At 54.6% G+C, this 12,231-nt stretch overlaps 1 protein-coding gene across 1 annotated transcript; it reads right to left on the reverse strand.

Annotated features, from left to right (window-relative positions):
* Positions 1-1,847: 1,847 nt before the first annotated feature.
* LBX1 (ladybird homeobox 1) lies at positions 1,848-3,217 on the reverse strand. The gene is given in 3 exon segments (XM_052677784.1): positions 1,848-2,020; positions 2,022-2,373; positions 2,523-3,217. Coding segments are annotated over 3 exon segments (825 nt in total). The 5' UTR covers positions 2,848-3,217; the 3' UTR covers positions 1,848-1,872.
* Between the last annotated feature and the right edge of the window lie 9,014 nt (positions 3,218-12,231).

Genomic DNA, 12,231 nt, shown 5'->3' on the forward strand with positions numbered 1-12,231 from the left:
TGTACACCAGATTTGTCTTTCTCACATAAATTTTGCGAAGAATAGGGAGAAACGCGCGATGTGAGCCTGCAAAGGAGGGTCACGGTGCCAAATAGGGGAAGGGGCTTCATTTCGGAGGAGGGGAAATAAATAAATAAGAAAAGAGAAAGGAAAAAGAAGAAAAAAAAAAAAAAAAAAGAAGAAAGGAAAAAAAAACGGGGAGGGGGGGGGGAGGAAGGAAAAGAAAAAAGAAAAGAAATAAAATGAAAGAAAGGAGAGAAGAAAAAAAAAAAAAAAAAGAAAAGAGAGAGGGAGAGAGAAAAGGAGGGGGTTAAGGGGTACCGGGCCCATTTCCCAGCCCCGCGCCCCGCAGCCGCGCAGCTTCAGGCCGGCGGCGGGCGGCTCCCCCCGGCCGCACAGCCTTTGTCCCGGAGGGTGGGGGCGGCCTCCTCCCCTCCCCTTTTCCCCCCCTTCCTTTCCCCTCTGCTTCGGCCGTCGGGGGGTGCGGAGGTGCGCGGCGCTCGGCCCCGCGGTGGGGACGGAGCGGCACCGCCGGGCTCGGGGAGAAGGAGAGGAGGAAAAAGGAGCCCGAAGGCTGGAAGTTCTCTCAGGTGCTCCTTCCTTCCCCGCGGGTGCTGCGGCTCAGGGAAGTCGAAATGAGAACGGGGTGAAGGTTCCGAGGGGTTCAGCTCGCAAAGAAGGACGTCGGGAGTGTATTAAAATGGTAAAGATTTTATTGTATCGGAAAAAAAAAAAAAAAAAGGAAAAAAGAAAAAAAAAAAAAGAGCTATCTGTACAATTCTAAGAGACGGTAAATAAAGCGACACTGTCCCTGTCGGAACTTAAATAGCAGGCCTGTCTGTTTTGTACAATTCAAACGAAAGAAAAAAGGGGGAAAAAAAAAAAAAAAAACCCAGATCTTAAATCTGTACATTTTATTTTAATTTACAGCGTAATATTTAAATGTATCGATCTCGGGGTTCGCCCTTTTTATTTCCGGAGCATGCAAAAAAATTTCTAAAAAGAGTAAAAAATAATTCTAGGATTTTTTTTAATTATTATTTTCTTTTCTTTTTTTTTTTTTTTTTAGTTTTGTTTTGCTTTGTTTCGTTTCTTACCACCTTCATATCAAAAATACGAAAGGCAGCTTTTTCACAAAAGCACAGCGATAGCAGGAAAAAAAAACCGGTAAAAATAGCCTTTAATGGGTAAAACGAGGCAGAAATCGCACGGGGGGCAAATCTATGCTCTAGGGGAAAAATGAAAAAGGAAAAGAAAGGATTATAGAATTCAGCTTGCGTTATAACCCGTCCCCAAGTTCCCAAAATTGCGAAGGGAAAAAAAAATGTTTTTTTTTTTTTCTGAGGGGAAAAAAAAAAAAAAGCATCAAATCGATTCGTGCACATTTGAGACATGCAAGGAAGGAGAAGTCGCGAATTTTGTGCGGTCGCCGGGTTAAGGATCACCCAAATTTCCCCGAACGTGACTCGTTTCGGCGCCCAGAACTCGGCTTGGCGCCGGGTTATGGATGAAAGAATGCCCGTGGTTAGCTGGTACAAAAAGAAATCGTAACCGAAACCTCGAAAAGAAGGGGGAAGGAGGAAAAAGAAATCCAATATATACGTTTAAATATTTATACAGAAGCCGTCCGTAATTGCACCATTCCGAAGATGTACGGGCGGAGGGACAGACCGACTCTGCGCCCTACGGTTTGGCGGTGTGGGTGAGCGCAGCCGCTTATTGCTGTGACCGAGGAGAGAAGCGGCCAGGCCCGGCCCGGGGGTGCCGGGTTGGAGCTCTCGATTTGACGGGGGTGCGTGTGGGGGGAGAGCGGGGCGACGGGCCGGGGCTGGGGGGCACGGGGGGGGAGGTGGGAGGCCCGCCGGCCGCCCCTCAGTCATCCACGTCGATCTCCACGTCCTCCTCCTCCTCGTCCTCCTCCTCCTCGCTGTCCCGGCGGCTGCGGGGCCGCTCCGTGGGGGGCGAGGCGGGGCGGGGCGGCGGCGGGGCGCCGGGATCCCGGGCGGCGGGGGGGGGGCGGTGGGGAACCGGGCCGCGCTTTGCCCCGGCCCTCGGCGCTGGGCTCCAGCTCGGCCAAGGCCACGATGTCCACGGCGGGGTTGGGGCCCAGCTTCTTGGCCGACTCCACGTCGGCCTTCATCTCCTCCAGGTCGCGTTTGAGCTTGGCGCGGCGGTTCTGGAACCAGGTGATGACCTGGGCGTTGGTGAGCCCCAGCTGCTGGGCGATCTGGTCCCGGTCCGCCGGCGACAGGTATTTTTGGTAGAGGAAACGCTTCTCCAGCTCGTAGATCTGGTGGTTGGTGAAGGCCGTCCGAGACTTCCGACGCTTCTTCGGCGTCTGCCGCTGCCCGAAGATCGTCATCCCGTCCCTTCCTGCCGACGAGCCGTCACATTGCCACCTCGCCACGAACAATCCCCCCCCCTTCCCCGGCCCTCCCGGATCCCCCGCTCCTCTCCGCGCGCCCTCGGCTGCGCGCACCGCCGCCCCCCGACGGGACCCCCGCACCCCGTCCTCGCCTTACCTTCGGCCGCCTGCAGCACGCTGACTTCCAGCCCCTTGAAGGTTTTGCTGGCCAGCTCCTCCAGGGCGCACAGCGGCGACGTCTGCGAGAGCAGCGCCCGGCCCGAAAGCGGCAGCCCGGCCGCGGGGTGCTTCTCGGCAGCGGACAGCAGGTGGGCCGTCCCGCACAGCGCGTAACTCCTCCGCACCGACGGCTTGTTGAGGATGTCCTCGATGCTGAAAGGGGTGAGGGGTTTGTTGGAGTTAGCCGGAGGCGGGAGGTGATCCAAAGGGCTCCTCCGTCGTTCTTCCCCCGAGGAAGGCTTGGCTTCTTCTTTGGAAGTCATGGTGGGGCTGGGCGGCGCGGGGCTGCCTTCCCCACCCGCTCCGGGGATGCGCTGCCGCGCGGAGAAGAGCTCTGGGAGGCGGCGAGCAAAAGTTGAAGCGCAGCTCCGGGTCCGGCCGCGGCCACGTCGGGGGGGGAAGGGGGGCGGCCGCGGGGAGCGGAGTGCGGAGCGGAGCGGCCGTCGGTCCCGCGCCGGAGGTGGTCGCGCCGCGCCTCTGTCCCGGGGCTTCGGGAGCGGATTTTTTCCCTCTCTCTCTCTCTCTCCTCACTCTCTCTCTTCTCTCTCTTCTCTCTCTCTCTCTCCCTCCTCTCTCTCTTCCTCTTCCCGGCTGCTATTTTAAGAAACACCCCAAATCGCTGCACTTTCCCTGCCCTCCCCCCCCCAAAAAAGAGAGGATTCCTTCCCCCCCCCCCTTCTCTCACCGCCCCGGCACGTAATCAAAAATTAAAAAATAAAAATGAAAAATAAAAAAAGATACATAGAAATGTCAAAAAAAAAAAAGAAGACTTCGAAGAGGGGCAGAGCAGCCCTCGCACCGAGCCCTCGGACCGGGGGGAAAGAGGCGAGAAGAGACGGGGTAATTGACTATTGCTAACAAGTTATTGTTGATTGGGAGGTAATCAATTATCTTCAATGACACTTTTCGCCCTCTCTCTCTCTCGCTCGCTCTCTCCCGCTCTGTCCAATGCAGGCTTTTGCAAGTTCGGAGACCCATTAATTAGGAGGCGGTATGGAGGTGGAGCCCGGTTGAATTATAATGCTGAATGCACTTGTCATATTCGGGCCCTGCTATTTGTTAGGACATATATATTTTTAAATTACATTACAAAGCAGCCTTTATTGCATCGGGGTAATACGGCACAGTGAATAATAATAATAACAAAACAAAATACGGAGGCGTATTTTCAAAAATTATTTTACTTTATTATTACTATTATTATTTTTAATTGAGATTTTTTTTTTTCTTTTTTCTGTTTCTCCCTCCTCTAAATCTCGGCTTCTACTTTATTTCAAACGTCTCTCTCCGGCTCAACCCGGAGCCCTTGTGCTGTTTTAGTGAGGGGAAGAAGGGGAGAACGTGTCTCCAGGTAAGGCAGTCCTTTCCTTTCCAATGAAACCCGAACACCGCCGCATCGGTGGTGCTGCTGTTTCCCGGCGCCCTACACCAGAGCGGGGCGCGGGGCCGTGGGGGCTCGGACCCCCGCTGGAAGTTTCTGCGTATGGGGCTGCGGTCTCTCCAGCGGTTTGGAGGCTCCCGTGAGGGAGGGCTTATAATTTGTTATAGGGCCAGGAGACAAAGCACGGGGACCGAGGGGGGACGGCCGGCCTATGGAGGGAGGGGGGGGGGAAGGGGGCAAATGTCCGCAGTTCTCCCCGTACGCAACCCGCGGCTCGACGGGGATCCGGGCTCTGCGGGAGGAGATCCCAGCGCCGGCTCCGGCCCCGACTTTCCCTCCTCATCCGGGCTGGCGGCTCCCAGGCCGCTGTAGGTACCAAACAAGCACAAAAGAAGCAAATGGCTTCTCTCCTTAAAGCGCCCTCTTCCCATTTTTTATGGCTCTTTGGGAGTCTCTTTATGCAGTGACCTATTTTTAAAGGCCTATATTGGGTTATTCATCATATCAAATACTGCGAGGAGCTGGGGGGGAGCCGGTCGGGGGGGGAGCGAATTACACTGATTCTAAATCGCCGGGCTTCTTTGCTTTGCTAGGTAGATTATTTGCTTCGCATTGCTTGGGTTTTATGAAGTGATTTAAACATATTTTAACCAATTAGAGACTTTCCTCCTCTCCCTTGTGTCCCCTCGCATTATTTTCCAGCGTGGCGTTTTATGTCAGGATCCGGGTTTTATTGAGAACTCAGCCGGGGGTGCTGGTGTTATAATTACAGAAAGGAGATTTTATTTAATTTATTTTATTTTTTAAGGATGGGGGGGAAAAAATGAATGGAGGGGGGAAAGGGGGGGAACCCAGGGCAGGGGACAAACTGTGCTGGTAACTGCAAAGAGATGCAAAGATTCCGGGTTTTCCTGCAGGGCCCACAGTCCGCATCTCCCCTTCTCTGCCCGAGTCGGAGGCAGAGATTTGAGTGCTCCCCACTTCTTCTTCTTCTTCTTTTTTTTTTTTTTTACATTTTTATTTATTTATTTATTTATTTTGGATTCCAGTAGAATCAAAACGGGTGGAGCGCGGGGCGGGGGGGGGGCGGCAGCCTCAGGGCAGGTTCGTGGGGCTGGGGGGGTCCCTTTTCGTTTGCCTGTCCCTGGCAGACGGTGGCAGAGCTCGGGCGCTGTGCGAGGAGCTCAGCTCAGCTCAGGCCTTGCGCCTGCCCTTCTCCTCGACCTCCCCCCCCAAAATATCACACCGCTGGGAATAGGACATCTGGGATGGGGTCCGACGCCACTCCCCGGCGGGGCCCGACAGACCCCTGTCCGCTGCGCTCTCGGCTGCAGAGCCTTTGATGGTGTTGGTTTGTCCCCTGCGCTCCTTTTTGCCATCGCTGCAGCTCTCTCAAATCCGTACAGAGACCCGGTTATCTGCCCTCCGGGGGTGGCCAAAAACGAGGGGACGGACGGACAAACCGGGTTGCCCCTGCCCTGGCTTAGCGGAACAGCTCAGCAACACATCTCTGCACTGAAATTTATCTTATTTTATTTTAGCAGTCCGATTGGGAACTGGCCCCGAATTAGAGACCCTCAGCACCCCGCAGCCCCATCGCGTCTCCCCTCCCTCCGCGAGCAGCCCGGGGCGGATCCTGCCGCCTGCTCCAAACTTCTCATCCTTAGGGCTCTCCTCCTGCCCGACACGACGGCGGCTCTTCTCTCCTCATTTTGGGGTCTTTAGGAGAATAACGACCTCAATGGGAGAATTTCACACCCCTGCCCTCGACTGTGCCTAGGAGGGACTCGCCACCAGGCTCCTCCTGGAAAAGTTTGGGGCTGAGAGGGAAGCGGGGCCGGGGGTTCCCAGGGGGTCTCCGGAGCCGTCGGGGAGGTGCCGCGCCGGGACTTTGCCTTTCTCCAGAGGAGAAATGCGAGGGCAGCAGCGGCCTTTCCGCGGAGCAGAAAAGCAGAAACTCCTGGGGACGCGTGGAACCCCTCGGCTCCGAGTGGGCACCTCTGGAGGCGCAGCTCCTTGAGGGTTTTGGGGTAGCAGCGAGGTCCCTCCCCCCTCCTCTCCCCTTCCCCCAAGAGCGTTGCGCGGAGCGGCTCTGCGGGGGCTGCTCGGCTTTGGCTGCGCTCGGCCCGCTTTTGTCCAGGAAAATGTCACAGCGCTAGAATTAAAGCGGGCGGCATAAATCATTCAAGTGTTGATCACCAAAGTAACTGCGTACAAATGACACCTCCTTTCCCGACATAGCTGAGCCGTGCACGGCTCCCAGTTATGCTTGCCCTCTTTGAGTGCCCGAAACGCGTTGCTCCCTGTTAGCAGCGCGGGGAGAAGCAGCTCCGTGCCCTCGGGCTGACAGCGAGAGCGGAGTCCTGGCACAGCATCCCGCACGGGGCAGGGCTGGAGAGTCGGGATCCGAGAAAGTAGCCGGGGGATGGGTGGAGGTTGGGCCGGGGGGAGGAGGAGAGGGGTTTCTCGAAGCCCCCTCCCCTACTTTTGGGGCTGCGAGTCCGGAAGAGGAGGGAACGCTTCTCCGTCGTCGATCCCATCAGAAAACAACCCCCTCTAGGTGCGCACCCGCCGGTCCCCGCCTCTGCTGGGGAGGGAGTGAGGGGGGCCCGGGGAGCACGGTGGATCTGGGGAGAAGCCCCTCGGGGCAGCCGATCTGCGGAGGTCGTTTTGTAGCTGTCGTCCGCTCCTTCCTCCCCTCGCAAACTCTTTGCCTTGTGGGGGGAAAAAAACTTCGCTGCACCAAAAATAAATGTGACCCGAGCGTCCGCAGCAGCCCGAGGAGTTGGGGCCAGAGGCAGCGCGCCCGGCCCGGCCCGGCTGCAGCGCGGCTCCCGCACACGGCCCTGCCCGGCCCCGGGAAGCGGCCAAAGCCGCGCTCCTCCGGGGTCGCGATGCGGGACACTGGAGGGGGTGCGGAGTGCGGGGCGAAGCTCTGCCCGAGCCCACTCGCAGGGGAAGAAACCCTCAGCCCCGGAACCACCGCACAGAGCGGAGAAGGGGTAACAGCTCTGCCGTTTCGTTTACAAACCGACTGCCAGGGAGAGGCAGAGGCGCCGAGGCAGGAGGAGCTGCGAGGTGCGGTCCCCCCCCGCCCGCCTTGTTTACAACTTGTTTCTGAAGCCCGTGAGGGGAGCTGGGCACGGCCGCCCTATGCATTTGAGCAAGAGCCGGAGCAGCGATAAGCGGGGGTGCTCCCGGGCAGGGTGCCTAGGACAAGGGGCAAGGAAAAATAGGGGACCCTAGCTCCCGCAAACCAGACACAAACACAAAACTAACGCAACTCCCGAGACGCGTCCACCTCCTCCTGTCACCCTGCACGGGGTCAGGCGGTTTTCCAACCTCAGATGTTGGGGATCAGCGCAGACCCCGCCCTTAGTGCAGCGATGGACCCTCCATCGGGGGGGGGGGGGGCTCTGCGAGGAGCAGTGGGCGCTGTGGACCGCTCTTTTTGGACACGGGCTCTCACCCCGCCGGGGAGCAGCGGGATGGGGCCCTCCTGCAGCCGCCGCATGGAGGGAAGCAGCTCGGTGCATTTTTGTTCTTTTTAACTCCAGTATTTTCATTTCCAGACCCAGCAATCCTGTAGGACGCAGGCTCCCAGGAAGAACAGCCGCGACGTGCTTATCCGCGGCCCGGCAAGGCGAGAACTTGATGTATTTTATTTTTAAGTATTTCGATGGATGCGCTCGTCCCTTCTCCATCCCGAGACAGAGCAGACAGGACCACTTCCCCCAGATGATGATAGCACAGGGGTTCCCCCCCCCCCCCCCCCCCGCGATTTGGCTCTGGACAAAACTTTGTTGGCCAGGGGGGACAGCGGCACGGGGCTGTGACAGCCGAACCGCTCTGGCTCCTCCGAGAGCTGTAATATCTCCTCCGCTCCCGGCACGCGTGAATAATTCACAGGGCTGCCAAATCTATGTAACGTGTGTGGCAGCTCTGAAGGAGACGAAGGCCCTTTTTTGGGGGGCAGGAGGAGATGTGGGGAATCAATTGAAACTTAATATAGGGCGGGGGGGGGAAGGGTGGGGGGGTGGGAGAATGGCGGAAATAAGGCAGGCAACTTCTTCTAATAACAACTGGCTGTTAATAATTCAGGAGCAGTCATTGGATTATAGCGCAATATCCGAAGTACGCGGTGCCGGCACAGTGCGGGTGGATAATGTAATCGGAGCTCATTTCGGCTTCCAATAAATTACAGCAGCAAAAGTTTCCTGTTAAAGCAGTTATTTGTATTTCTTTTCTGAAGGTGATCCCCCTCCCTCCTCCTCTTCCAACAACGGCAGTGAGGAAATTAATTAAAAACTAATATTCTCACCCCTTGCAAAAGCAGTACCGAGATGAGGAGCGGGAGGCACTGCCAGAGTTTGCCCATCATCTCTTTCAACTTTGCGTGCTGCCAGGCTGCTCCCCCCACGCTTCCTCCACCTCACTTCTTTTTGTACTATTTCCCCAGCCTTCCTTTTCTTCATTCTACCCCATCCAGCCCCGTAGAACCTTTACAGACACGGGCACTGCCACGTCAGTGGGGGATTTCCAGCCCATGGACCCCCCCGTAATCTCCCTTGGGCCACCAGTGGGACATGATGGAAACAACACCCTGGCATAGTTATGTAGAGTCCAAGGCACTGATATTGCTAGAGGGATGGGTTGGCCATGTCCAGTTGTGTCACCCTTCCACCTGCCAGGGGAGCAAGCTTGGACCAGATTTGGGCCCCTGGGGATTTCTTAGGGCAGAATTCAACTCTTTCCCCAGTGATAAAATGCTACTAGGAATTAAAATATGACTGTCCGTAAAGTCAGTCCTTCATTTTAGCCTTGCTGTCCTTGTCCCTCTGGGAACCTGGAATGAGGGGGTAGCAGCGAGCAGCAGGGTCAAACAGTACTTCACTTCACTTTGAAATCACATGTGGGTGAGTTTGCAAGCCCTCAGACGGCAGCTGTTCTTTCCCTTCCGAACAGCAGCGCAGTGTAGCACCCATCCCTGCTCCCCAACCCAGCTTTCCTCTTCTCACACCCCTGTTTCTCTCACCAGATCTTAACTAAATAAAATAAAATAAAATAAAATAAAATAAAATAAAATAAAATAAAATAAAATAAAATAAAACCTCAGAGGCTTCTCAAACCTCTCCCAGCCCACACTGCGCAATAGCTGCTCTCAGCTTATGATGCACCTGTACCAACACTGCTGTGGGGCTGTGCTGGCTCCTGGCTCAGGCGCTGCACCTTGGTGTGATGGGGAGAGAGAGGAGCTCCCTGCAAGAGGCTGGGGTGAAAAAAATCCCTATGTGACAGACCTCTACTTGATATTTCTCTAATCCCTGCTCAGAAAGCAACTTAAACTCCGAACTCTAAGGTTCAATATCACTGCAGAAGTATCTCATCTTCAGCAGTTCCACTGAGCCTCCCAGGACCAGGCCATCTCCCTGTGCCTCGCTCACTTCACGGCACCCTGTGCACTGAGTTCCCACTTTGCCCTGCCTGCACCCGGGGCTCTTTTTCACCTGATGTACAATCATTGCAGTGCTTGCACTACACTGCCTGGGCTTTTCTTTTTTCTTTTTTTTCCTGGGCACTCAGTAAAGCATGTGTAGTGAACAGCCTCTAGATCTCTCCCATTTTTCTGCTTGAAATCTCCTCGGGGTCTACTTAGTTCTGCTGCTTTTTACAGGTGCGGAGAGAAACTCTTTGCTGATGCCAAATCTGCAGCGACACGCGGAGCCAGATCCTGCCTGGATACGACTAAAAGCAGTCAGGACCCCACGTCTGCAGCTGTTGGTATTGCAGCTTAACCAGGACCCACAAGTGTCCTCAGTTAGAGCTAATGAGGGGGGGTAAGACCCAGAAGAGGGAGGTGTTAAAAACAGAAATAGCGCGATTCAAAGGGAGCGCGAAGTGGATGGTGTGGGTGCTGCTCGTGTCCTGGTTCAGCCTGGAATGGCTGCGGTGTGTGTGCGGGGGGCCCGGAGCGGTGCGGAGGTGAGCAGAGCCCGTCGGGGCGGGGAAGCAGCCGCTAGAGGGAGGAAGGGGAACGCTGAGGGATCGGGGCCGGCCCGGTGCGACAGCCTGTGCCTGCCAGACTCCAGGCTGTCCCAGCCTATGGGGCTGTTTTCCTCTAGCTTCCCCTCTTCCGTACCTCAATCCTGTTCTTTTCAGGCCAGCAAGCAGCGTACCTGCTCCTGCGGCTTCTTTTAGTTCCAGCTAAGAGCGGTGTTAAAGGCCTCCAGTGCCCTGCTAACCTATTGCCAAAATCCCTTATTGCAGCTCAAGTGAGTGTCTGTGAGTTCTTGCACAGAGCAGGAAAGTGACTTCAATTTCTGAAGGTTAAACGTTTGTTGGCTGGTAATGCAAGATACAAACCGTAGCAGATACAGATTTTTCTTTAAAACCTATAGCAGATCCTTAAATGCTGACCTCATTCCACGTGGGGCTGCGGGGAGGGGTGATGCTGAACTGTGGGGGCAGCAGTGCCCTTCTACCTGAGCCATGGGCTGCTCTGGGGCTGCTCCCCCTGTGGTCTTTGCCCTTTTGCCCTGTACATGCCCACGATCTGCAGCTCAGCGTCACAGAGCTGGGCATGCCATGCTGCAGGAACACGACCTTTTGCTCTGAAGATGGTCAGAGCTTTGTGCTGGCAGCAAAACGGCATACCCGGTACAAATAGAATCGTTCTGATAATAAATCACCATCCATAATAAGAAGGCATCGTTAATAATAAGTCATCCGGGGCCCTCCTGAGACCCGCGCACAACTTACTGCAAAAATAGATAGGAAACATGGTGTGATCATTACAAGGAAGACAACAAATAAAAGGGAAAATGACTTTTATAGGCATTTAGCTCTTCTCTCCTTTCCCCCAGCTTCCAGCCGGTTCTGCTATCCGCCTGTACCAGCGTGGCTATGATTTAAGCTTGGGCACAGACAGACTGAGCAGTGCAGATGCTGAGCCCTGGGATCCAGCACCTGGGAGCTGGGCAGCAATTCTTCCTCCTTTCTCCCGCCCGCTGCTCACAGTGTGATCCCTTTGCTCTCCCTATCTCCACAAAGGTCCTGCACGCAGGCGGGCGCTCCCTGCCTATGATATACAGGAGCCAGCTGAGGCCTTGCCCATAAACGTCGGCTCTTTCTGTACCTCTTCAATTGGCACGATTTGTTGCCTGCTCGTGGCTTTGTTCCTGCTCAGCTGATGGGGTGGCAGTCATCGGTCCCCTAATAGGGCTCTGGCAACCTAAAGAATGGGTGTTTGCATCGAGAACTCTCCAGGCTCACAAACATTCTTGCTCACGTTTGTTCAAGGCTGAATTTGCAGGCCTTGTGCTGTTCCATCAGCGCCACTGTCCTGCAGCACAGGGGATAGAGGTTAAGGCTGTTAAAATCCTTCTTGCTTTCTTCCCTTGTTTGCGTTTGCCAGGCAAACAATAGCAGATGTTATATAGTCAGTTCAGTTCGCTACTAGTCCCATTATGTTCTATTTATGTTTCACTTTATTGGCTTTTTTTTTTATTTTCCTATTATTGTTTCACTCTGGGGGAGGCAGAGGATATAATATATTCATCTTTATTATACAAAATCTGTGTGAAGCATTTAATAAAATGCTGTTTCCACACAGCTAGGAATATTACTGTTAGCTATTCTTAAGTTAATGCTCCTATTAAAAAATGTTTGATGGCTGCAGTGACTGGAACTGGTGTGGACAGAAAGCACATGCACCACTCCATAAGGCACTGGTGGCAATCTAGAGACTTCCTGATGCCTCGTGGAAAACTTCTGGTTAGCCAGATTTCTGCTTGCTTCGCATATTTCCAGCGCTGTTTCTATTATTAGTGGTCATCAGAAGGAGAAGTTTTGTTTTTTCTCCCCCCTGCCACTCCTTCTCAAACTCCTCTGGGCAGTGGGAAAGGCCCGATGCTTTTCTGTTTTACAGCCTCCGATGGATTATCCCCAGTGCAGGGGACGGACAGCACTTGGTGCAGGTGTCTCCCCAAAAGCCACTCCCAATCCTCCGGCCTCAGGCTGTGTGCTGCCCTGCTGGGCAGGCTCTGTCCCCCAGTCTTGATGCTTCACTGTTTTTCTATTTGTTTGTTTGTTTGGTGTTTTTTTTTTTCTTTTTTTCTGCTTAAGACCTCAGGGGCAGTTCTGCACCCACACGTGGCTTTCCTACCCTCAGAGGCACCCCTGAAGATGGGCAGATACTTATGGACTGGGTGAGTGGTAAAGATAAAGTAAGCCTGATTTTCAACCAGCTCCTCTGCTTTTTGGCTGT

Source organism: Tympanuchus pallidicinctus, unplaced genomic scaffold (assembly GCF_026119805.1).
Source record: "Tympanuchus pallidicinctus isolate F22 unplaced genomic scaffold, pur_lepc_1.0 scaffold16, whole genome shotgun sequence".
Classification (NCBI taxonomy): Eukaryota; Metazoa; Chordata; class Aves; order Galliformes; family Phasianidae; genus Tympanuchus; species Tympanuchus pallidicinctus.